Source organism: Ambystoma mexicanum, chromosome 2q (genome assembly GCF_040938575.1).
Source record: "Ambystoma mexicanum isolate Mex_15411 chromosome 2q, UKY_AmexF1_1, whole genome shotgun sequence".
Classification (NCBI taxonomy): Eukaryota; Metazoa; Chordata; class Amphibia; order Caudata; family Ambystomatidae; genus Ambystoma; species Ambystoma mexicanum.
Window position 1 is genome coordinate 1,475,646,448 of NC_090924.1, and position 27,493 is coordinate 1,475,673,940.

A 27,493-nucleotide genomic window follows, 5' to 3' on the forward strand; every position below is an offset into this window, starting at 1 on the left:
TATACCCCGCCCTCTGTATGCATGTGGTCCTCCGCTGTCAACTGCTTCTGCGGCAGCAACTCCTCTAATGTTACCAGTTATGATTCGCAGGCTCCCAGTCACCTGGGGTGACTTTGGTTCTACTGGTGATGGTCATGTCTCTCGTACGTAATGCTGGGAGATGTAGTTCTTTCTGAAAAAACATAGACAGACTGGCCAACATCTTACTAGAAAGGTATTGGGTGATTGTCAGTGGCACTGTATGCAAGCAAACTGACACACTATAAAGGGACTGGGATTGCGGCCCTCATAACGCCCACCTTCACCATCTGTAGACAAATTGCGTCTGGCTTCCACCATGGCAGGCCTCCAACATGTGACCGAGACGGTACCCAACCCATATTGAGGGGGTCAGTTTGCTGACCTTGAAGTGATCGCCAATCCTGAGCTACTGCTTGCTGATTCCCGCATGAGGAAAGAAGACACTGGATTCATTGAGTGTTAGGTTTACAGCAGGCATCCATGATTCAATCACATATTGGCATCCCTTCAGGTGAGTATACATCCTCAGTGTGGAGCTTCAGATACAAACGACTCATGCTCAACCTCATGCTCCGCCAGCAGTCCTTCCACGCCACCCCTCCCCCAGCTCCATGTAAAGGCCACTATTAACAGATAATGGATAGTGGGGGGACAGGGGCAGATTGTTGCGGGGACCAACATGCCTGATTTCACATGTGTGCACACCCACAACCGTACAGTGTGTTCTTGACATAACTAGCCAGTGTTGTGGAATTTAAGGCTCACAGGCAGGGGTGTTGGTAGGTCTGGCAAAGATCCAGGGCTATGCTAATGTCGGGACTGTCGGACCCTGAGCTTCTATACGGGGCTGCAACCAAAAGACCCGGGGCTATAGCCCCCTAAGCCCCCCACACAGGTAGAACTTGACTGGCTCAGCCACTCTGTATTCTCAGGCACCTGCAGGGCGGAGAACGGATCCAATCGGGTTTACAGTCAGGAAATGCGTACGGCGCGTGGCTTACTCACGTGTTTGATCATGCGGCTGCCAACCAGCTGACCCCATAGGTTGGTCAGAGAATACACCCCTTCTTCGATAGCGTGCTCGATTTTCTGCCACATGTTTGTCTTGGGGCGGCTGGATGAGTTGAGAGACTCTTTCATCCTCCTCTCACACGCATTTACATTTCTCGACCAGAGGACATCTTCGTACACTGAAGACATGCACCTGACAAAAACAATTAAAAGCAATAACTTCAGCCTTGACTGTAACGCAAACTTCAAATACCATTTGACCAAATGATTAGGAACACAACTTCACACCCAAACACAAAAGCACATTGATGCCATAAACTATGGCACTAGGCGCTACACACATGCAAGATAACAAAGCATGGGGGGTAGAAAGAGCATTGGATAAATGCAGCTACACATGAAAGAAGTGAGGTGCACTTAAGTGCACCAAAATATACACAGTCATTCGAGTCCTGCCTCCAGGATCAGAAAGATTGCCTTAGCCAGTGCTTAATTTGTGAAATAAGGAGTGCCAGGACCCAACAAATCTCGGCCCCTAATGCCTAGATGCTAGACAGTCAGCAAGAGCATGCTTTCTGGCCTCACCTATCCCTCTAATTACATGTGGGATAGAACTTCCAATTTCTGACCCTCAGGTCTGGGTTGCTACCATTATTCGGTGGCAGAATAGAGCGTCCAGAAATTGGAGAAAGGCAACGTGTTGAGGGTGTCATTTTCAGTGTCTGCCGTGAAGACCCTCTGTAGGGGGTCTTAGACTGTGAGTGACACATTGTGAGGTACAAAATCGGACAATAACACCAACATTATGTTTGGAGCCGAGAACACCCCTTCACAAAGTTGGGTGCATTGGTGGCATGGTCAAACATGGTGTAGGAGTTGTCTCGGAGTCCAGGAGACCCCATCCCTCACTAACTGTACTCATGCTTGTGGTCTGAAACTGTCCCCAAATTCGTGAGATCTTTGTATATCTTAATTGGCAGCGTCTGGCATGGATGTGTAAGTGAGTCCGAGGCCCACCAGATCTTAACTCAGGCTGTCTGACATGGACGCACACAGTTGGGGATACCTTCCTTTTGTCTGGGAAGCTTACTAGATGCAGGTCTGTAATGAAATGCATAGTGCGGGACACTCTTGCCTAGCCAATAGGCCACAGTGGAAGCTCACACGTTTACTTACCCAGGCCAGCATGGAGCTCTCCTTGCCCAGGTAGGTCTTGCCTTCCTCGCCGTTGCCCTGCAGGCACTTGGCCCGGTCTAGGACTCCTTGCAGGCTCGGCGAGCCGAATGTCCGCAGCACCTCCTGGCTGGGCATTTGGTGGTGTGGGTGGGATGGAGCTGGCCCTAAATCTGTCACCCTGAAGTATCAACGCTAGCATCCACCCGACCTTCCGTGGAGGCCGGGGCTTCTCTCACTGCCTTGGCAATGACCCCTGCTGTCCAATGGAAAGGACCTGGGCACCCTGCACCGGGTCGAGACCCTGTACGGTGGTCCAGCCAGCCACAAGGGCACCACACTGGACCTCTCTGGTAACGCATGCTGGGTTGCAGGACACTTGCAGCAGGAGCCGGACTGAGCAGAGGAGGTAGTGCCCATGAGTAGCTGGTACGCACGAACAGTCACACAGGGGTGGTGTGGCGTACGTGGCACAAACGCAGTTACTACACACACCCGTGACCTGACCGGCAGGCAAGAAAAACAAAAGGAGCTGGTGACCTCACACTGCCGTGAGCCACAGTTAGACAATGAAGAAAGGGAAGGCAGGCCCAAAATGAGTTCCGGTGCCCAGAAAAGAGTGCTGTGTAGCACTGACCGTGGCTACTTGAGAAACCAAATATTAGGGTTCTTTGTATAAGGTAAAGAGAAATGTTTGTGGGAGCATTCTACAGGTGGGAGCCATCAAGCATTACTCTAAACAACATGGTATTTTCATGAGTCTTTGACTGAGCACCCACTCCAAGGAGCAGTGTTATCCTTTGGTAAGAACGTGCATTGTAGCAGTAGGGGGTGTTGCCAGATTCACGACTCATGTAGTCTAGTACATGTATACTGTTCTGTACCTGTCATATTCGAACATTTTTGGATGAATTGGGCATGTCCATCATTTGCACACACTGGTGTGGATAGGTGAGAACATGGCATGCCCAGATCATATGGGGGTTGTGGAAAGGTGAGAAGGGCGGGGGCTGAAGAGAAGAGGAAAGAGGGAACGTAGTTCCAGTGCAGTGACAGTAGAATGCACACATGGACCGGTACCTGTCGCTGGAAACTTTGGTGGGGTAGAGAAGTGACCTGGGCCTCATCACGAGTTGGGCAGTATCCCGGCTGTAATACTGCCTATATGTAATTGCCCTAGCACCAACCGGTCGGGTGCTATTAGCACCGGATCAAGGATTGGGTGCTAACGTATACCACAGACTAATACAGCCAGCAGTAATTGCACTGACAACACGACGCTAAATGGGATTTTCACCTCCAGAAAATCGCTGGATGTACCACAGCCCATTGACACCCAATCCATGATAGGGCCAGCCCTCCTTAAATGCACGGTAATACCGCTAATGCCCAACTCGTGATGAGGCTACCCCTATTTTAAAGACAGAGTAAATGGGAGACTGGTCCATGAGATGGCCATATACCAGGAAGGGAAGGCCTACAGTTTGGAAAGATGGATCATGACAGCATGCATGTGTGCACACAGGGACAACACAGGGTCAGGAAATGGGGACCCCATTAAAAAGCAGCACAAACTCATAAGTGTAGACAGTGAAGTAATAAAGAGTTGGCCAGTGTCGGGTGAAAAGACACTGAATTCAACAAAAGTAATCAAATAAACGGGTTCATGTTCTGGCAATGCCAGATTCTCAGGGAGAGGAATTTGGACCCAGAGATTCTCAGACTGGCAAATCATACCGTGCTAACTGGGCAGAGCACACAGAATCGTAGCAGAGGCGCGTGTGCACGTGTAAGCATCAAACAGGGAGGTGTGTGGGGCCCAGGTGAAATAATAATAGAAAGGAGTATGTGTTCATGGAAGCCGGCTTGGTAATCTGCACCCTGAGAGCTGAAAAGCAGTGCTTGCTTGTGGGGTAAGGGACCCATCTTTCAATTCAGCATAAACTATCCAGGGGTCGAGGGGATCGCCCAAGACTGACTGCAGATTGGGAAGGATCACATTGATTCGAGAATTGAAGTCCTCAACCTAGCATTGCACTATTCCTGAGGACCCGGCCCAGTAGAAGCAGCATAATACTCTTCATCCAAACTGAAACTAGTGGACACCCAAGCTCTTCTGGTCCACAACCATGAAGCACTCCGCACAGCCCCGGGCAGCCTTGAGTCATACATGGAAGACAGGTCCTTGAGCTCACGGATCTCTGCTCTCCTAGTGCCCTTTGCTACCCACTAGCCACAGGTGCATTATGTCTGCTTGGGGCACATCCGTGTGATGCACCAGACCTGGTTGGAGAACGGTTAGGCTGGGTTCCCTTCCCCAAGCTTAGGCCCCTTTTTGGTTTAAATCAGAAGTTCAGCTTGTCAGGATGTACCCCTCCTTTCACACACACTTCACTTGTGAGGCACAATCAGAGGCTTTCAAAACCGCCTGGTTCTTTGCTCCTCGTAGGCGTGACCACTCTGATCTGTAACCCCTCTCTTTATTACTTGGTCCTGCTTTTAGACCTTTCACCTTCGGGTTCTTCCTGCACCCCGCCTTGCTCTCCTGTGCTTCTTCCTCGTGCACACTTGCACCTTCGGGTTCTTCCTGCACCCCACCTTGCTCTCCTGTGCTTCTTCCTCGTGCACACTTGCACCTTCGGGTTCTTCCTGCACCCCGCCTTGCTCTCCTGTGCTTCTTCCTCGTGCACACTTGCACCTTCGGGTTCTTCCTGCACCCCGCCTTGCTCTCCTGTGCTTCTTCCTCTTGCACACTTGCACCTTCGGGTTCTTCCTGCACCCCGCCTTGCTCTCCTGTGCTTCTTCCTCGTGCACACTTGCACCTTCGGGTTCTTCCTGCACCCCGACTTGCTCTCCTGTGCTTCTTCCTCGTGCACACTTGCACCTTCGGGTTCTTCCTGCACCCCGCCTTGCTCTCCTGTGCTTCTTCCTCGTGCACACTTGCACCTTCGGGTTCTTCCTGCACCCCGCCTTGCTCTCCTGTGCTTCTTCCTCGTGCACACTTGCACCTTTGGGTTCTTCCTGCACCCTGCCTTGCTCTCCTGTGCTTCCTCCTCATGCACACTTGCACCTCCTCGTTGGAGTTCCTTTTTTCCACCATGTACTCTTGATCCTACCTTTGCTTTCCTACACTGCCTCTTGCGCACTTTACATACGTTCTTTTCCCTTCACCTGTCTCATTACCCAACTATCCTACTCCCCCGTACACTCAGTCTACCTATATCTATCAACAACAGTCAAGATCTACCTCACCATTACAAGGCAGACATCTTGAAACCAGCCTCTTTGAGTAAGGTAACCTCAGTTTGCAGCATGCTAATTGTGTTAGTCAGCCCCTGTTTGCAGTTGAGCAAGTAGTCATGGTGGGGAGTGGGGAGTTGTTGAATGATTAAAATGCCTCACATCTAGACAGAATTGTGAGGATATTCCTGCGTCAAATCTAGATAGTGATGCCACTAACCAACCCCAATACAAAATCTCACCCCTCTGCATACACCTCTCAAACTCTAACTAAACACAGCCACACCTCAAATTCACACCAAACCGCACCTTTTCACTACAGTGCATGAACAAAACAAACCACACATAACCTCGCACAACAGCACACTACGGCTACCAACTGGAAAACATGTCTAAGCTCAGCGAACAGTGTTCACCGAACTGAAGCTGCCAACAGCACATCACAGCTCTCTTGCACTTTTTCTGCTCGGTCCTACTAACTCCCCCCCCTTCCCTTTTGAGATCCGCCAGAGCAGCAGGGGACCACTCCAGTGGTGATACTGTGCGGTACTGTTAGGCAGAAAAATAATATACTTTTATTTAATCAATCATTTATAAAACATTACACAAGCAGCTCAATATCACACACTAATATACCACAAAAATCCAACCGGTAAGTAAATGAACAAGTTTAGTTCCAAAATGAAGTGGGAGCAAAATGGCACTTCAGATACTTAATAAAGGAGGGAAAAGACAAGATTATAAGAATAGACAGCCCAAATACATTCATGGGCAGGGAAAGGGTTTCAGTTAAATACAACCAGCAATTCTTCTCAGTAGACCTGGGCTAAAGTCAATAGTTCAGAGTCTTTTGTATAGGATAGCACTGTTCTGGTAAATAACGGTTAAGTCTTTGCCACAGATTTTTAAAGGATTTGGCTAGGCGAAAAGTTTGACGAATGTTTAGGGAGGGACAAACCTTCATAGTTGAGGACAGTTTCACACACTTTCTCGATGGTCGAAAATATTTAAGGACCGCGTTTGCACAGTACCTTGTAAGTGAAGAAAAGCTGTAGCTGAGGCAGTTGTTCCTGGCAGTTCGAGCAAATCTCGCTGTTCCTGAGCTTCAGTCGTGGGTACAAGAACTAGGAAGTCAGGAGGTTCCTGCACTGCCCAGGGAAGAGGCCAAATGCTGTAGCAAGATGTCAGTTTAAGGTGTGAGTGCCTTAAAGTCCAAGAGCCGGTTTCCTTCCCTCTGGCTATCCGGTTTTCAAGAGCACTCTGATGAACATTCGACCAGAATAGGACGGTGTCAAGATGGCTTGCGAGTTGGTTGTTCCCACCAAACTCAAGGGAAGAAGTTAACCTGAAGGGCTTCTCTGTCTTCGGAGTTTCAGGCGATTCGGACCTGCAGCAAGCCTTCACCAGTCATGCAGGAGTTGCAGCAGTCCTCTTCCTCCTCTCCTCTTCGGTTCTTTCGTTCCAGTGGTCGTCTCTTCTTTCCAAGTCCCAGACACCTGCTTTTAAACAGTTTTCCCCCATGCATTCCAGCCTGGCTGTCACTCACACAGCAGGGTGGCTCTCCTTGCCGGACAGCCAGCCAGGTAATCACGCCAGAGTGCATTCACGTCTCCTCGGAGACTAAGCACTGGGAGGGCACGGAGACTAAGCACAGGGAGGGCACTTCCCTCTCATCCTGTCCACCCCAGACACCCTGGCGCCAGAAGAGGGCTTCAGCACTGAAGCCCGCCAAAGGCCAGTGAACAAAGGGACCAAACCTGGTTTGGCGCGCAGGGACAAACACAAGAAGGACCTTTCCTAAAAGAAATGGCGAAAAAAGATGTAGTCTGTTTTTTCACATAGGACTTGGGTGCCGTATTGAAAAACATGGCTGACCCGATATTTAGCTACCGTTGTTAGCGGTCGGAAAAAATCATGGTAGTTGATCTAAACCACTGCGAGCAGCCATTTAAAGTAGGCAAGAGTAACATTTTTCTGTTACATGAGTGTTTTGACTCAGGGGAAGCTAGACAACCACTCCAGCACTTTATAGGAAGATAGTGTGTGCTGGGTCTGTAAATTTAAAGAGACTAGTGAAGTCAGTTTTACTTTACAGCCTCTAGGAGACAGTAGTCAGTCCCAGAGAAGGTATTTAAACCTTGGGAAGTATGAAAGACACCCCTGTGCCACTGCACTGAAGGTGCTGTGTGACACACAGAAAAAGATGATGCCTATGGAGTTGTTTTAAAACTCCATAACCAAAGAACACAAAAGTAAAACACACATCAAAATACATGGAAGAGTGGGAAAAAAGGCTCACACTCATTCCAGGTAAAAAATCAAATCCCAGAAATCCAGGGGTCTCAAACGGTAGGGGAAATGAGCACATCTGCAGAATTCTCCCTAACAGGTACAAATGTCCTTTAACATTAACGTGAATAAGTAATGTGGAAAGGTCAGCTGACAAACCTACAGCGGATGAGATGCACCACCTTCGAGGGCATAGAAGGCAGTCAGAGATGGGAGAGCTTCCAAGTGGAAGGCGTGCGTTTCAGCAATATATGGCACTTCAAATGTTGATCTGCCAATCAAAAACAGAGATCTCCCTTTGATGTGTGCTAAACCCCAATCATCAGTGATATAATGGGGAACTACCTGGCTAATGGCTCAAACCCCAGACCAGTGTCTTGCATAATATGGAGATGATGCTACAGTCTGGTTAGGAGCATGCCACAAAACTTACAATGGTCCAGCCTTGAGTTATCTCCCACTCCTATTAGCTGTGCAGGAGACATGCATCTGAAAGTCACCAAAATGCAGCTGTCAAGCGGGGAAGTAGACAGTCACCCTTGCACTTCATGGGGGCAGCTTCAGGGAAAAGATAAGAACGCGCGCTCCAGGACTGTGCCAAGTGCACACTTTCTTTTCACGTTGCCAGGGTCTGATGGCCCTGCCCACTCCGCGTCAGACTCAACAGAGGTGCATTGATCCTCAGATTGTAATGTCCCGATTGGACACACTAGTCTAAACACTGTTCCCGGTGAAGACATGTTCAAGAGCCCCAAAGAATGACAGAGGTTCCTCTTCGAGAATAAGACCCCATTATTTCTTCCCTATCAAGAATGTCAGACAGCTCATAACCTCGTAGTACAGTGGGCGAGGCAACGGCCCCATAGTCTTCCTGGCTTTGCCAAGCAATCATGAACCTGAAAGCGGCATCACTGAGTCTTCTTTCTCTCTGCCCACCTAGGTACATATTGTTTGGTGGCATGCCCCTACATATGTAGGGTCTATCATTTTCAGCATGCTATACCTTACCTGAAAGTGGAGGCTGCCTCCCTCTAACGTTGTAGAAATCCCTATAGAGATGACTCTTCTGCCCTGTCTGGGGCAAGATTCGAAACCTGGAACCCTAAGTCTACAGAACATCAAACCCTGCTTCTAGCTGATCTGACTGGTCATGAGGTCTACAGTTGGTTCACTGCTTCCTGCCCCAATGGGCTGCACCATTGCTTGTTTGATATGATATGATGGGTTATTTATGACACACTTAATACCCAGAGGTTTCTAAGCGCGGTCCCGGGGATCGAACCTGTGTTGCTCGTGTCGTCTTGCTTCCAAGGCGAGTATGTTGCTGCTGAGCTCTCCTCCCTTTGACATCAAGGCTATCTCTGCCTGAGGATCCAAGCCCTCTTGCCAGCAATCCTCTGCTCTGCCAACCATTGGCATAGTCTACACCGAGGATCCGTCACTCTGGGCATGCTCGGCGTGCTCCTCTATCCTGTGGCACTTGGACGGGGATTATGATTGCCATAGATTGTGCCACACAAGGAATGGATAATCAATTGAATGGTTTTCGTAAATGTTCATGAATTGGCAAGAGTGCTCTGATGCTACCGTAGAGGTCTCTGAAATGCAGATAGATACCAAACACTGCAAGGGAAGAACCGGGCAAGTGAGGTGGCAGAGGGAAGCACTAAAGGGGCTTTGCCAGCATCGTGTGTGTGAGTAGATGGGACTTCACTGAACGCACTAGAGGTGTGTGGTGGGGGTGTGGCGTCTGGGGGGCTGGTGTAGAGAGGCCAAGAGTGAGTGTTAGGCAGAAACCTGTGCAGTTCCCTCTGGGACCACTGCAAAAGATTTAAGACTACAGGTGTTGGCAGTAAACCCACTTGGTAGCAGTCTGCACCGCACAGATTCACTGTGGTAGCTGTGGCTGAGCAGCCAGACTTCCCTCAAGAAGAGTTAGACAGTATACAGAGGATACACAATAGGTACAGAGGCACAGTAGCACAAGCAAACACTGACCAGAGCTAGGTGTCAAAGTATAAACTTATTTATTAAAGACACACTCATAAATTACACTAGCACAGAAAAAGGTAAGAAGGTCAAAACACAGTTACTATTACTCATATGTACATCCCTAGTCATTTGTTGGACAATTCTAAGTTAACCCCACTTATTTCCAACCAGAGGTGAGCGCTTAACGTTAGATGGTACTCCAACAAGTATTACCAAAAGGGAGGGAAAAGGCAGAAATAAAGAGAGCAGTAAGGTAAAACACTTTTCACATAAGGTTAGCAAAGACAGTCAATGGTGGAACAAGGGGAATTAGTTCGGGGCCCGCTTTAGAGGGAGCCAGGCGAAAATGTGCCCAAGATCACACAATGTCACAAGTCTTTGCAGGTGAGTAGAAAAAGGTTTTACTACGGTTCTGAAAAGTTTAGTTAGGGTGTCCCAGACCTACCCAGGTTCGAGAGCCGAGGGCTAAATCTACCCTGTACAATCGGTGGCAAGGGAGGCCGGGCGGAACACACTACCTTTAAACGTGGAAGGATTCCTCTAGCGGTGGTAGTCGTTCCTGGTAGTGGGTGCAAGTCGCGGCGTCGTCCCGAGGAAGAGGTGATCTCGACGGGGAGGAAAGCTGCAGGTCGTTGCACTACCAGGGATGAGGCCAGCCGCGGAGTTTTCCGGTCACAAAGGATTTTTACCCCTCTTTCGCGGTTGAGGTAAAAAGTGGTATCCCGGTTGACGGGGTGCTTGGCACAGGCAAGGCGGCCACGAGATGCTTCGGGACGGCGAAAAGAAGGCAGCAACTGGTTGTCCCCACCAGTTAAGGGAAGAAGACTCTCCGGCGGGAGATCTCCTCTGTCGTCGGGAAAAGTGGTGAGACGGTTCTGCGGGGCTTCACCGGTGGTGTCGTCTTGGCAGGTCGGCTCAGCTTCTCCCTCTTTGGCTTCTTAGGTCCTGTGGCGACTTCTCAAGAACCAGTCCCAAAAACCATGCTTTTATGCAGCAAACCCCCATTCATACAGCCTAGCTGTCACTCAAACATGCTAAGTGGTGAGCGGGGTGGCTCACCACTTGGGCCAATCACACTAGAGTGCGACCTGAGTTGGCAAGGCAACTCAGTCCAGGGTGCCTAAACCCCCTCGCACACCCCCTGTGGTACCCAGACAGAATGGCACCACTTTGGAGGGCTTCTGTGCAGAAGCCCGCCAAAAGTGGAACAAAGGCTCGACTCGGGTTCAGGGTTACTGAAGTGAACCTAGACGCCATTTTGGCGGCGAGTTCCGGCAAAAAATCCCAACCGGTGAATTTATATTAAATAAATAAACCGGCGGTATCTTTAACATTGCACCAAAAAGTGGTGCATCAAAAACAATGGGAAATCCCATTGGGGAATATTCCGGTGGAATATTTCTGTGGTATCCACTGCCACCAGCCAGAACTCGGCGAGGGGGGACGGGACAGTACCCCCTCGACAACAGACCCAGGGGCAATCTAATTGCCCCTACCAGTACTTCCACAGTAAGATGGTTTGTACTGGTTAAGTTCCTAAGTTAAGACTAGTAAAGTCAATGGTAACTTTACAGACCCAGGGGGACAGTAGTCAGTCCCAGGGTGTGGAGTCTGTTTGGGGGTCTCTATGACACCCCTGTGTTACTGCACTGAGGGTGCTGTGTAACACACATTCAAAAACCAATGATGGCCTATGGGGGAAATTACCCCCTAGCCCATAAGCACATAGCAAGTCACAGAAAACACTCTCAAGTCATGTCCAGGAGTGAGGGTAAAAGAGTCTCACTCTTGGCAGGAGAAAAAAATAAACCCCACAAAATCCAGCAAAGCTGCTGGGGGACTCACTAGGTTAGGAAATTCAGCCTAAACAGAGAATTCTTCCTAACAGTGAGACATATAAGATCATGGGGGGGCCTCACTGCTTTTAGCAGATTTTACTCTTGTGACTATCCAAACGAGCTGCAAGTCTCAAGAAACACGGGTGATGGGGACGTCCACATGCAGTTCAGATGACCAAACCCATAAGGCTCACAGTCCCACTTGACTGCGTGCTCAATACCTCAGGCTGCCAAGGTGACCCCAAGACAGCTTTAACACCAGCTCGTGATCCCTTCCAGCCTCCCACATCACTCCCCTGGTGCCACCATTTTTTAGGCAATACTCTGGCCCCACTGCATGCCCTGTACATGCCCGCGCTCACACCCATTACCTCGCTAAGACCCCTCCCCACTTTGCTCGCCTCTCCTACTTACTACTTACCGTCACATGCCAGTCCCGTCTCTGGCCTCCATGTGTGCAATGGGATTACTGCTCTAGCTGCTCACGTGGTTCTATTGAACATAGCTATAAATTAGCACCCTAGAGGGTAGTTGTTGGAAAGTGCTTGGCCAGTAACAGCCCTTTAAGTCCTTGCAGTGGCCCTCGCTTGGTTCAGGCCCATCATAGCTCAGGCTACCAGAAAGACTACACCTCTGCATGCACTGAGTAATTCACTATTTCCTGTACTCTAGCCTGAGTGATAGCACTGACATGTACATGGCACAGACTGTGATGTGCAAACACAGAACTTCCAACACCAAGCTCTTGAGTTGGGCGTACAACGTCCACACCTCAGAGATGCCTACAGGCAGCCTGCCCCCTTTGGCTATGATCTGGAGATGCTGGCTCCATAGCAGGGTTTTGATGATTGACAATGTTACTGAGAAAGTTGCAGCCATGGGAGAGATAGTAAAAGTACACCACAGCAGCGGAAAGCAGGAGCTTGCTCCTGCTCACATGTTTGGGGATGCTTGTAACCTCGTGCAGAAGGGATGTGACCTGGCAGTTCGGACTGGACTTCCCCTTTTGGGGTGGGGCCAAGCCTTATTTGTATTTGGTGTTTCGCCTTTTGTAATGATTTGGCAGGTGTAGAACGATTGTCTGGAAGGTTGCCCAGAGCAATGCCAGAGGTTAAGATTCATTCTAAACCTTCCAGCCATCACCTCTTTGTTTTTTCTTTGTCACACCGGGTGGGACGGGAATGCCCAGACGTGGGCCCCGTGCCTGCTGGGCCTAGAGACTGTAGCTACTCACTGATGAGGCCCAACAAGGCCGAAACATGTCTGGGGATGCTTGTGGTCTCGTGCAGATGGGATTTGACCTAGCAGTTCGTACTGGACTGTCCCTTTTGTGGTGGGACCAAGGCAGATTTTCATATAGTCTTTCCCCTTTTGTAATGGCTTGGCAGGCCAAGAACGATGGTCGGGAGGGTTGCCCAGAACAATGCCAGAGGTTAAGAATTATTCTCAACTTTCCAGCCATCACCTCTTTGTTTTTGATTGGGCTCCATTTGATCTAATGAATTCTCCATGACATCCGGTAAGGCAGCTTGGTACCCTGAATGGGCATAAAGCCTGATTGGCAGTCTCCCAACATTTTAGAATCCTCTCTGTAGGCCTAGCACTGTTCAGATGTTGCTCTATCCAAGATGTGCGAGGCGCTAGAATCTTCTGAGGTAATATGATCACCACAGGAAGGTAGGGAGATCCCAAACCAGGGTTGGGATTTAAAGGTATTATTATCAAACAAATATTTCTAGGGCTGACTGCATGGAAGAAGAAGTCGGTTGTATGTCAAGGTATCAGGTGCTGAAGTTGCCTGGAGAAATGGCCACAAGGGGGCGACATTTCCCAAACAATGCACCTTCAGTAATATAAAACACTTTCCCCAGAAGTTCTGGATTGGAGTTTATAATATAACAGTATACCCTATCCTAGAATATTTGGGGAATGTATTTTAGGGGTCAGGAAAGTAAAGTGACTTTTTCCAGGTGACATTGTCACCTAGAACCTCTGGCGACACTCTTCACAGTGGGTCTTGGGAGGATCTGAAAGTGGCGAAATGGCTGCCTCGCTGCCGGAGAACAAGGATGAGCAGTTGGAATACCTACTATAAAGCACCCGTGATGCTTATTATAAAGGTGAAACAGGCACAGTCAAGACAATATATCTGCTTCACATTTGTGGGAAAGTGTAATGAGGGCAGGCAGCGCTCTTTAGAGGGGTGTGAATGTGAGAACAGTAGCAGCCCAAACAGTAATAGTAGAAGGCTCCAAATAAAGGAATGTCCAAAGAAGGCAGCAGTTCTCAGATGCAAAAAGAGTGCCAAAGGAGCACTGCAGGTCCCATGTAAGTTCAAAAGCCATCAAACGTGGCTCTGATGTGGTTCGAAGCTGTGAAAACAGTATTCCCGCTGCTTTTAAACTCTGGGTGCTGTGAGTCCCCAATCCAGGGACTCTAGGTCAAGGTGAGTCCTTGCTCTTTTCACACCCAGTCCAGGGAGTTTGGCTGGCACCTGTAGGAGTCCCTCGCCTTCAGTGAGGAGCCTGGTTTCACTATTAGTGGGCAGAGTGTTAGTCTACTGTCCAACAGCCGGCTCTCCCACTATGTGCCCTGCTGGGATGGTTAAGAGACAGAGCTCACCTCTGTCTTGACCTTTGGCAGGGGGCTTTTGGAAAGGCCTGCACTCCTAACAAGGTCCAATGAATTCTGCTGTTCTTATTCAAAGTCTGAGATGAATGAAAGAAGGATTGAGAGTCCCCTTCCTTATTAAGGTGGCAGGGACGCCAGAATCACAGAGCTCTCAAGTTTTCTGTGGCTATATGAGCGCTGTGAGAAAGCAACCTAGTCCTGTGGTCGCTTAGAATTCTGGGACTTGCAGCCTTCATACATTTTAAATTGGAAAGAAAAAAGTATAAGTCCCAGGATCCAAAGGGAAAAAACAGGTCAGGATGTTACTTGAAATATGAGATCTCTGTAATCAGAAATTGGTAATTAAGTGGCGCTTTAAACGCTGCCTATACCGCACAACTATTGGCATGGGAAGTTAAGCTAGGGAAGAGATGGGATGAGAGTGGGGAGGACACACATGCTGTGGGTATTCTCTGGATATCTATCCACCCATTGACCATCATGGCCATGCTAGCTCTTATGACCACACTCAACCACACCCTTCCCCCAGGATCTCTTTGAGCTAGCTCAGTGCTTTTAAGGGGAAGCCTTTGTTATTTCTAAACATTCTTCTGTAATGTAATGGCTTAGTTGCAATTGTAAACCATGCCCTGGTGTAATAAAAATATCTCAGCCAAGTATGCATTCAGGCACTTGAATTATAATCAATAGGTGTGTCCTTGCATCTGTTCCATGCACTGAAATCCTGCCAATAACACGCATTAGCAAAACCAACAGTTGTGGTTCTTGCATAGACATTAGATAGGCATTTGCCAGGGAGTGTCATGATAAACACAGGTGCTAACACAATTTGCCAGCTTTTGCCATTGTATGGCCAGATAGCTCCATCATGGCAGTGCCTGGAAACAATCTCTGCCAACCCTACATAAGAGCCAAAACTGGCGCCTCTGGCAATGCTTGTTCAGAGCAGGCTGCGTCCGCTTTGTCTCCCGGAAGCCTGGGCTGCTGGGATTATTCAGGAAATCATGGGACTCTGTGTTTATATGGGAGGCCTCATGCCAGGCAGTGGTTGTGAGTTTGAAAGACGGTGGCAGCTGCACTCTTGGCCAGATCCTAGGCAAGGCTCCACGCTCAGTTCCTCCTGGGTCTTCTGCCACATCACAGGCTCCCGATATCTCTGAGACTTTGAGAGACTGATCATGGATGGGGGTGGATTCTGACCAATCTACCCAGGGGTTCCACCATGCATCCACCTTTACAAGCAGTAATGACGCCAACCCCAGTGCTCAAGGTTTGCGGGCGGTTGCTGCGATCATGAATGCTTATGGTAGATGGTCAGCCATGGAGTCTGACTGGAGGGAGCTGAAGTGGTGCAGGGAGCTCTGCGGAGTTAGCCAATCAGAGTATATCCCAAACTGTACAGATTCTGACAGACAACGCAACATCTGTCTCCTGCCTGAACCGCCAGGGGGGTATGGACTCTCCTTCCGTGACCTTGTGATCTGTGAGGGCGGCTCATACCAAGGCGGTCCTCAGCACACTGGCAGACACCTTCAACAGAATGTTCCCTTTTATCGCAGGAGATGCCAGTGTGCTCCGAGACATTCAAACTGATTGTGATGGATGTTAGGTTGCCAGGGGTAGACAACTTTTCTTCTCTCCTCATTCACAGACTTCCGGGTTTTTGCTCCAGGGTGATCAATGTCCTATCCATCCCCTGGCTACTGGACAAATGTAAATATCCTCCAATTCCCTTGTCTCCCAGGGTTCTCATGAGGTATCAGGCTGGCCAACCTCAGAGGTCTGCTGGGGGACCCTTACTGGACTCACAGATTGTGGTACCCCCAGTGCAGCTGTTGGCAACAGCACTACCCTTTTTCCTATGGTGGGGGGAGTTAGTCAATTTGATCAAGTCATATCAAGGTTGTTGAGGAATTCTTCCATGTCATGGCCCAGGATTAAGTCACTCACACACCTGGGAACTTCCCCGGTGCGTGTGGCTCTACAAGCCCACCCTTGGAGCCCCTGGGCCCTGCTGACATAAAACACATGACCTCAAAAACTGTATCCCTGACTGCATTTGTCTCATCCCGCCAGATAGGGAAATTGGGGGACTCCAATGATTTCCTCCTTCTCTGGCTATCTCTCCAGAAACAGGGGCAGCTTTTTGCCTAAGGTAGTGTCCACTTTTCATCCTCCGCAAAGGACTCATAGTAGTGCCCCAGCAAGGGTTTCTTGCCCCAGAGGTAAGAGCCCAGTTAACTTCTTCAGATGTGAGAGACATGCACTTTACCTATCTGGACAGATCCTTTAACAGCTTGTTTTGGAGGCCAAGAGGGGGCACAAGGCTTCCTCTCTTGCTCTACAGGTGGATTAAAGACACCATTTCCTTGGCCTATGCATTTTCTGAGTCCCCGCTGCCTGGGGAGGTAGTAGTTGGGCCGGTCTAGCAGAAGTGTGGCCATTTGCTGGGCAGCGGCTAGGGGGTGTAACTTCAAGTTATCTGCACGGATTGACATGGTATTCTCCGAATACATTTACACATCACTGTAGGTTATCCATCCGGGCGGAGGATCAGGGTTTTTCCTGGGTGGTATTGCAGGCTGTCGTTCCTTGAATTTCTGGGGTTTGTTTGCACAGTGTACTGGCTCTGCACCTGTGGGTTGAGGAATGACAATGGTCCCATAATAAGGCCTGGGTCAAGGAAGATAGGACATGGGGGTAATGCAGGGTTTAATGACTGGTAATCATCATGACACCTAGCCCTTCCCTTTCTGCAAACGAATGAGTGGGGTGGAAAATACCAACCAAGTACAACTATGCGGTATAAGGCACATCTAACCATGAGTCCAAAACATACACATGTAGGAAAAATGCAATCCGAGAGTGAGAGATTGGGCGGCCGCCAAAATAGAGGAGTGATGATAGAAAACAGCTGTAAACCTGAGGAGCACCCGCAGTGGACTGCCACCAAATTAGGGGGCAGATGTTGGCAAGCAGCTGGAGACCAGAGGGAAAGCCACAGTGGATGGCCAGCAAAATAGAGGAGGGATGCTGGCAAGCAGCTGGAGATGTGAGAGACACCCACACTGGACCACCACCAAAATAGAGGAGGGATGCCGGCAACCAACTGCAGACCTGAGGGGAGGCGCTAGTGACGGCCATAAAAATTGAGGAGGGATGCTGTCTAGCAGCTGGAAACCTGAGGTAAAACCACAGTGGACTGTCATCAAAATAGCTGAGGGTTGGCTATGGGCTCCTACCCAATCCATCCCACACAGGGCGAGGGAAAACCCGGTCCTAGAAGCTCTGTGGTCCATATGGAATGCAAAAAATGTATTTTAGCATGGCCGGTGTCACTACCTGGCCTTCCCCTCTCAGCTGCATCTGGGCCCCCACCATCTGCGATGCGATTAGCGATCCACTACGCTTCCAGCCACAATATGAGCAGGGTCTGGTCAGGGTGGCCCAGATGTGGAAAGGCAGGGCTTTCCTGGCCAATTACGAATTGGAGAATGCACACCAGGGGTTGGCAATCAGGCCGCTCCCATATCTACAGCTAAAGGGAGTCCTCACAGATACAAAATGGAAAGGGCAGTTGCAGCGCCCCCTCACCACCTTCGAAACCATGTTGAACACGCGCCAGGGTACAAGAGGCCTCATAATAAAGATGTACAGTGCTCTCCTGGACAGAGGTCACCTGCCCCCAACCCCCAGTACAAAAACAACATGGGACGAAGCGCTGAGAAGCGCTGAGATGGCAGGACAAATGTGAGGGGTGGGAAGCGATACATAGAGCTGTATGTAAATCGTCCATCTCAGTACAATACAAGATGCACAACTGCAGAATCCTAACACAGTGGCATCCGACCCCCCCAACGCTTGGCCAGAATGTACATGGGCATCTCTCCCTACTGTTGGAAGGGTTGCTCCCAAATTGGCACCTATTGGCATCAGTGCTGGAGTTGTCCCCACATACAGACATATTGGAAGGAAATCCTGGGGTGGATCCACCAGATATAAGGCATTCAAAGAGAACTCTCCCCTCTCCTAGTGGTATTCAGGGTCGAACATACGGGAGAGCAATACCAAGTCCTCCCGCACATGCCCAGGAACCTGCTCTTGGCAGTACGTCTATGCGTAACTATAAAATGGAACGCAAACTCGCTCCCCTCGAGAACAGAATGGCTGCATAAAGCAAAAGAGATCTACGAGATGGGGAGCCTCACAGGGGTACTCATGGAATCTCACGTGCATATAGACATGCAATGGCTCCCCTTTCTGGACTTTTTCAGGGAAGCAAACAACTGGCCCTGACACCTCACTTGACAGCCGAGAAACATATCAGGCGTAGTTCCGCCCCACAGCACATCCCGTAACCGCACCATCCCAAGGCAGCCCAAACCACACATGGAGTCAAGGCCTATGCTCCTTCTCCTGGGACTCTCAGCCTTTTCACACACATGGGAAAGACACTCCGCACCGATCGCACCGGATGGACTCCCTGCATACCTGGGTAGAAAGACCAAGGCAGGGGGGAGGGAGGTTGGATATTCTTCGGGAGATGGTTGGGGGGGGCTTTTCAGGGTCTTTTCTAGCCTTTCTCTCTATTGTTCTTGATTTGTAAAATGATTTAAAAAAAACTCTTGTTGTCGATCACATGCGAAGTTGTAACGTCAATAGAACCTGTAATGTTTGAGTATCACTCATGTGGATCGCATCAATAAAAATACATTAAAAAATAAATAGTTGAGGGATGCAGGCAAGAAGCTGTAGACCCGAAGGGCACCCAACGCGGTCTGCCACCAAAATATGGGAGTGATGCTGGAAAGGTGCTCGAGACCCGAGGGGCACCCAACCTGGACTGCCACCAAAATATAGAAGTGATGCTGGAAAGGTGCTCGAGACCCGAGGGGCACCCAACGTGGACTGCCACCAATATATAGAAGTGATGCTGGCAAGCAGATGAGACCTAAGGAGCACCCACAGTGGGTCTCCACTAAAATAGAGGAGGAATGCAGGAAAGCAGCTGGAATCCTGAGGGGCACCCACAGTGGGTCTCCACTAAAATAGAGGAGGGATGCTGGCAAGAAGCTGTAGGCCTGAGGCACAACCACAGTGGGTCTCCACTAAAATAGAGGAGGGAGGCTAGAAAGCAGCTGGAGACCTGAAGGAAACACACAGTGGACTAACACCAAAATAGAGGAGGGATGTTGGCAAGCAGCTGGGGACCAGAGTGGCACCCACAGTGGACTGCCTCCAAAATAGAATAGGGATGCTGGCAAATGGCTGCAGACCAGAGTGACACCCACAGTGGACTACCACCAAAATAGAGGAGGAATGCAGGAAAGCAGCTAGAATCCTGAGGGGCACCCACAGTGGATAGCCACTAAAATAGAGGAGGGATGCTGGCAAGAAGCTGTAGGCCTGAGGCACAACCACAGTGGGTCTCCACTAAAATAGAGGAGGGAGGCTAGAAAGCAGCTGGAGACCTGAAGGAAACACACAGTGGACTACCACCAAAATAGAGGAGGGATGTTGGCAAGCAGCTGTAGACCAGAGGGACACCCACAGTGGACTGCCTCCAAAATAGAATAGGGATGCTTGTAAGCCGCTGGAGACCAGAGGTACACCCACAGTGGATTGTCATCAAAATAGAGGAGGGATGCTGGCAAACAGCTGGAGGCCAGAGGGACACCCACAGTGGACCACCACCAAAATAGAAGCGGGATTCTGGCAAGCAGCTGAACACCTGTGGGGCACCCACAGTTTACTGCCACCAAAATAGATGCGGGATGCTGGCAAGCAGCTGAACACCTGTGGGGCACCCACAGTTTACTGCCACCAAAAAAGAGGAGGGATGCTGACTAGGAGCTGGAGACCATAGACATCCACAGTGGACCACCATCAACATAGAAGAGGAATGGTGCAAAGCAGCTGGAGCCCTAAGGGGCACCGATAGTGTGCTGCTTGTTAGGCAGAAACCTGTGCAGTTCCCTCTGGGACCACTGCAAAAGATTGAAGACTACAGGTGTTTGGCAGTAAACCCACTTGGTAGCAGCCTGCACCACACAGATTCACTTGTAGCTGTGGCTGAGCAGTCAGACTTCCATCAAGAAGAGTTAGGCAGTATACAGAGTATTCACAATAGGTCAAAAGAACACAGTAGAACAAGTAAACACTGACCAGGGCTTGGTGTAAAAGAGATATAATTATTTATTTAAAACCACATCTAGAAAAACACACAGGCACTAATAGTAAGCAATTCAAAAACACGGTCACTAAAAGATATACACTCCCTTAGAAGAATATTAGACAAGTCTTAAGTAAAGTCCCACTTATTTTCAGACAGCGGTGAGCGCTTAACACAGATGGCACTCTAATAATTTGTTTTAAAAGGGAGAGAAAAGCAGAGAATAAATTGAAACAGATCCCAACACTTTTTCACGAACACAACAAGAGAGGAAGACAAAGTAAAACCGTGAAGTTTAGAGTTCAGTAGGCTGCATCCACTTTAAGAGGATCGAAACGAAATGTGGCCAAGGTCACACGGTTGCAGTGCACAAAAGGCTTGAAAAGGTTCAAAAAGAGTTGGACCAAAGAAAGGGACCAGTTTGAAGGTCAAGGCGGCCAGCCCAGTCCAGAAGGTTAAGGGGTTATTATTATCTTGTAGCAATCTTTAGAAAGGGAGGCCTGGCGGACACGGTACCTTAAAGTGGTGAGAATACTCCAGCAGGGGCAGTTGTTCCTGGCAGCGGATGCAAGTCGGTGCTTCGTCCGGGGGAAGAGAGGATCTCGTCGGGGAGGAAGACAGGAGTCCGTTGCATTCCAGGGAAAAAACCAGCCGCGGAGTTTCTCAGGTATAAGGAGTGGTCCTTTGGTTCGTGGTCCAGTGGTAAGTGGCTAACCGGTTGCCGGGGTGCTTGGCACAGGCAGTTCGACCACAAACCGGTCTGGGGTGCGAAGAGAAGAAGGTAAACTGGTTGTGCCCACCAGTCAGGGGAAGAAGCCTCTCCAGCCGGGAGATCTTCTCTGTCGTCGGGAAGTGGTGAGTCGGTTCTGCAGGGCTCCACCAGTGGTGTTGTGGTGGTAGGTCAGATCAGCTTCTCCCTCATCGGATTCTCAGGTCCTGTGGCGACTTCTGAAGTTCCAGTCCCCAAAGCCCTGCTTTTATGCAGCACACCCCCATTCACTCAGCCTAGCTGTCAATCAAACATGCTAAGTGGTGAGCCGGCCGGCTCCCCACTTGGGCCAATCACACAAGAGAGTGACTTGTGATACCAGGGCAACTCAGCCCAGGGTGCCTAAACCCCCTCCTACACCCCCTGTGGTACCCAGACAGAGTGGCACCACTTTTGGAGGCTTCTGTGGAGAAGCCCGCCAAAAAGTGTAACAAAGGGCTCGACTTGGGTTGGAGTCACAGAAGAGAACACAAACGCCATTTTAGAATAGAGTCCTGGCAAAAAATACCAACCGGCGAATTAATATTAAATAAATATACCGGCGGTATGTTCGAGGCTATGAGAATTAAATAATTAAAGTTGGTAGCCTCGAACAATGGGAAAATCCCATAGGGATATATTCGCGGTCGAATATAAAAAGTAGTATCCACTGCCACCAGCCAAAACTCGATCAGGGGGGACGGAGACGTGAACCCTCGACTAACAGACCCTGGGGCAATTGAATTGCCCCGACCAGTACGTCCACAATATGATGGTTTGTATTGGTTTCTGTTAATAATTTGGGACTAGTAAAGCCAATGGTGACTTTACATGCCCTGGGAGACAGTCGTCAGTCCCAGGGTATGGAGTTTATGGTGGGGTGTCACTATGACACCCCTGTGTTACTGCACTGAGGGTGCTGTGTAACACACATAGTAAAAACACATGAGACCCTATGGAGTAAAGGACCCCATAGCCCATAAAACACATTAACAGTCAAAGGAACACCATAAATCATGTCCAAGAGTGGGAGGAAAAGAGTCTCACTCTTGGCAGGAGAAAAAAACAAACTCCAGAAATCCAGCAAAGCTGCTGTGGGACTCACTAGGTTAGGAAATTCAGCCTAAAGAGAGAATTCTCCCTAACACTGCTACCAAAATAGAGGAGGGATGCTGGAACGCTGCTCAAGACCTTAAGGGCACCAACAGTATACTGTCACAAAAATAGATGAGGGATGCTGGCAAATGGCTGCAGACCAGAGTGACACCCACAGTGGACTACCACCATAATAGAGGAGGAATGCAGGAAAGCAGCTGGAATACTGAGGCGCAACCACAGTGGGTCTCCACTAAAATAGAGGGAGGCTAGAAAGCAGCTGGAGACCTGAAGGAAACACACAGTGGACTACCACCAAAATAGAGGAGGGATGTTGGCAAGCAGCTGGAGACCAGAGGGACACCCACAGTGGAATAGAATAGAGATGCTGGCAAGCAGCTGCAGCCCTGAGGGGTGCCCACTGTGGACTGCCACCAAAGTAGAGGAGGGAAGCTGGAAAATGGCTGCAGACCAAAGTAACACCCACAGTGGACCACCACCAAAATAGAGGAGGGGTGCAGGAAAGAAGCTGGGGACCAGAGGGACACCCACAGTGGACTGCCACCAAGATGGAGGAGGGAAGCTGGAAAGCAGCTGGAGACATGGAGATCTGACAAGGGGAGGGAGTCAGCAAGAGGGTGAAGAAACAGGTGATGCAGAAGAAAACATGATCACCTTATTGAAATAGACACACCAGCTGATCATTAGCATAATGAATGCTGCTATCCTTAATGGACCGGTGTAAGCAAACACTCATCTGTAAAGTCAATCCCTGATTGTAGCACTGGCACTGATGCCACATGCCCCAAGCTGAAATGTCAACACAAGAAACTGTGCAGTAAATATGCAATTACCCATTCATGACCACAAGACCTTTCTTTGTGTTAGTCATAGCTTTCTCTTTATTGACTAAACTGGCAAAGGGACCTGTTTTCTGTTCTGAGTTTGTGATCATCTTGCCGGTCAAGCAGATGTGCTCACTTCTAAAAACACACATATATTATGTATTGTCTGCCACTCTCCTGACAAAGATATACCTGTTTATACAAGCACTGAATGGACTCTGGACAGATGAGCAGAAATGGGCCTCGGGCATCTTTAAGAGGCCTGTAAAGTGGGCGACCAATGCCCACAGCCCACGAAGAAGCCAGAGAAAAGGAAAGTGGAAAAACACTGTACTGCAATGAAACCTCAACCGCCAAAAGGGAGATGGAGTAATCAAGCTGGCAGGGGGCTGTAGTATGTAACTGCAGAGCTATATCGCCAGCTTACACTGAGTGATTTCAATCTCTGCAAAAGGTTCCTTTCCATGCAGAGGTATGTGACTAGGGTTGGAATCTGTAACTGCAGAGCTATCTCACCAGCTTACACTGGGTGATGTTTATCTCTGCATCGGGTCCCTTTCCATGCAGGGGTATGTCACTAGGGTTGGAATCTGCAACGGCAGATCTATCTCGCCAGCTTACACTGGTGATTGCTAGCTCTGCATCAGATCCCATGCCATGCAGAGGTATGTCACTAGGGTCAGAATCTGTCATTGCAGAGCTATCTCGCCAGCTTACACTGGGTGATTTCTAGCTCTGCATCAGGTCCCTTTCCATGCAGAGGTATGTTACTAGTATTGGAATCTGTAACTGCAGAGCTATGTCACCAGTTTACACTGGGTGATTTCTATCTCTGCATCAGGTATCTTGCCATGCAGTGGTATGTCACTAGGGTTGGAATCTGTAACTGCAGAGCTATCTATCTCACAGTTTAACCTGGGTGATTGCTAGCTCTGCACAGGTCCCATGCCATGCAGAGGTATGTCACTAGGGTTGGAATCTGTAACTGCAGAGCTATCACGCCAGCTTACACTGGGTGATTTATAGCTCTGCATCAGGTCCCTTTCAATGCAGTGCTATGTCACTAGGATTGGAATCTGTAACTGCAGAGTTATCTCGCCAGCTTACACTGGGTGATTTCTATCCCTGCATCTGGTCCCTTTTCATGCAGAGATATGTTAATAGGATTGGAATCTGTAACTGCAGAGCTATCTCGCCAGCTTACTCTGGGTGATTTCTATCCCTGCATCTGGTCCCTTTTCATGCAGAGATATGTTAATAGGATTGGAATCTGTAACTGCAGAGCTATCTCGCCAGCTTACTCTGGGTGATTTCTATTGCTGCATCAGGTCCCTTTCCGTGCGAAGGTATGTCACTAGGATTGGAATCTGTAACTGCAGAGTTATCTCGCCAGCTTACACTGGGTGATTTCTATCCCTGCATCTGGTCCCTTTTCATGCAGAGATATGTCACTAGGATTGGAATCTGTAACTGCAAAGCTATCTCGCCAGTTTGCACCGGGTGTTGTTTATCTCTGCATCAGGTCCCATGCCATGCAGAGGTATGTCACTAGGATTGGAATCTCTTTCAGCGACTGGAAACTAGATGTAGAAGTGTTTCTGTGGATAGAACAACTGTGGGCCCTTTCCACACAGACATATTTGCATCCAGGTTGAACGCGCAGAAAAGCAGATACTTCAGTTGGAGGTTAGATCCGACAGCAGAAGGAGCAGACACTTTCCTCCAAGACTGGAGGGGGAACCTGCACTAGGCCTTTCGCCCATTCATAATGATAAGCAGACCACTGGCGAAAGCTTGCAGGGAGATGGCAATCATGATTACAGTAACTCTGATATGGAAATAACAGGTGCGTTTCCCGACGCTGATGGAGTTACTGACGGACCACCCAAGAATACGCCCAGAAGGGGAACACCTCCTCATGGACCCAGTTGGGTCATTACATCCTCTGAGAGTGAGAGGAACTCTCCCACTAATGGTGTGCAAGATAGCCGGAGACGCTGGGCTCTCCTCGGCATTTTTGGCGCAGGCTGCACCACTCATCGCTGAATAGTAGGCCCGTCCACGCTCGCCATGCTATTATGCTTGATATCATGTAGGAGAGTGGCAGATGTTGAGACACTAGACGTGAACAGAAAGACTTATGGACTCAAGGTGGTTACCTTTACATTAGTCAGGAGGACGAAGACTAGTTCCTCCTTGATATCTTACCCTTACCTGCACAACCATCCCAAATGGTGCGCGGCAGCTTGTATACGGGAGTACGAGAGTAGGACAACAGAAATGCGAGCAGTAGGAACAACACAATTGCTAATAGCGTGCAGGAAACCGTAAAAGGCAGTTGCGACAGCTACCATAGCAAGATGGGTGCGCGAAGGGATGCAATGAGCAGGAGTAGAGATGTCTAAGTTTGGAGAGCATTCCATGAGGGAAGCAATGGCCTTGAAAGCAGTCGCGCAAGGAGCGAAGCTGCAAGACATACTGCAAACAGCCAACTGGGCCAGCGATAATACCTTTGAGAAGCTTTGAACAAGCATAATGCTCGACTCCGGACTTGACATAGAATGAAGATTATCCCCGCTAATGGTAATGGTAATGTTTATTTATATAGCACCTATACACAGGCAAGTGTTTCAAAGCACTCAAGGAGGGTGGGAGCAAGGAAAAATAACAACAGTCGCCCAGAGCCCTTAAATTGCTGAAGCGACAACAATCTGCACAGGCAGATTAAGTGAATATGGTACATTTAACAGTTTGGATACAGCAAACAGGCCTGACAGTGATTCTGCATTTTCTTTCAAGAGCATGTTTAGGGATGAGACAAGGAAGAACAGACAGACCGTGCAGTGCAGGCAGGACAAGGGGTGGGGGGGCAGGGGACCAGGTGCACCAGTCGGTAGAGACTGGGGAAGTGCGGGGAGAAAAGCTCTCAAGGATTTGTTGCAAGTGCAGTGAGTGGGTGGTGTGCAGGGCTCTGAGGCAAGTGCAGGAGACAGGCCGGGGGCCCTGGGAGCTGTGAGATTCAGAGGTACACCAGGCGGCCAGTCAGTAAGCTGTATGGAAAGGAAGGAGAGAAAGGAAAGCAGAGAGCTAGGTTAGCAGGGTGGGGTGAGAGAGAAGGAAGAGGAGAAGAGGAAGGTCTTGAGGAGTTTTTGGAATTTAAGACTATCAGGCTCAAGATGGGGGGTGGCAGGCAGGCTGTTCCAGAGGGAGGCGCCTGCTGAGGAAGGAAATCTCCCTCCAAGTCTCTGCTTGGAGAACCTGCGCAGGGAGTCTTGACTCTATTAAAGACCAGGAGGAGAGCATTACTTTCCCACCCAGGCTACACGGGAGAGAGGAAATGTTGTCAATGTGTGCTGACTATTCATTCCAAAGAGGAATAGGGCAGTGTTTCCGCAACCCTAATGCATTCTTTATGTCTTGCTAGAGATGATCAGAAGAGCAATTGAGCGATACTAGTGAGGGCTCAAGTTAAGAAGATCGGCAGGATCCGTCGATCGCAAACAGAGAGAGAGCAGAGCAGATCAGCGAAGGGTCAAGACATCGTAGTTCTACAGGTTGAAATTTCAGTTACGAGCAAGAGCACAGGTCAGAGCATTCAGTTAAGAGGAGGAAGGAAGGAACAGGAAGGACTATGGTCACATGGCAGGGTTCAAAGTGGGCTACAGAAAAACCTACAGAAACGACTCGATATTGAGGGAAATTGAGTATTTTTTAAAGAAAAAAATTGCTGAATGTTAGAAATGTTTGATTTTTGTTGAAACTGCTGGAGACAGGAATAAATAAGAGGTTGAAGCATAATGCTTGCCTCCTTGTCTTTAATAGAATCAAGACTCCGGCCACAACATCCGTGTCTCCTTTGTGATGCCCCTCTCTTTGGGTGAGTGTACCCCCATTTGTGCCTGACCTTATTTAGTTTTAAGTGCATCCGCACCAAAAAGCCCAATCTTCCAGCCCCAGGCCCCGAATTCCACCGCCCGCAACCCTCGCTACCTCCCGCTTCCTGGTGCTTCCTAATCCCGCCTCCCTACTCGCCTCTGCGCCCTGATTGGTCCCCGGTCCCTGCCTGCGAACGTAGTACACAGCCACAACATCCGTGTCTCCTTTGTGCTGCCGCTCTCTTTGGGTGAGTTTACCCCCATTTGTGCCCCACCTTATTTAGTTTTAAGTGCATCTGACCAAAAAGCCCAATCTTCCAGCCCCAGGCCCCGAATTCCACCGCCCGCAACCCTCGCTACCTCCCGCTTCCTAGTGCTTCCCAATCCCGCCTCCCGACCCGCCTCTGCACCCCTAATTGGTCCTGACAGAAGATCAAGCATTCATTGACAGTCCTTCCTGGGCAGCCCTCTCGGCTAAGGACCCAAGGCAAAGTACGGCTCCTACAGTGACGGCTCCAGGTCGTATCTGCAGGTATCCGCAGGAGAAGCAAGAAGCTGACAAT

At 49.4% G+C, this 27,493-nt stretch overlaps 1 protein-coding gene across 1 annotated transcript in view; it reads right to left on the reverse strand.

Annotated features, from left to right (window-relative positions):
• Window positions 1–27,493, reverse strand: part of LOC138570281 (cytosolic phospholipase A2 gamma-like) — a 507,932-nt gene that overhangs the window by 425,389 nt on the left and 55,050 nt on the right. Inside the window, exon 6 of the mRNA XM_069649050.1 lies at window positions 1,027–1,225. Within this exon, the coding sequence (XP_069505151.1) occupies window positions 1,027–1,225 (199 nt within the window). The remainder of the gene's footprint in view (window positions 1–1,026; window positions 1,226–27,493) is intronic.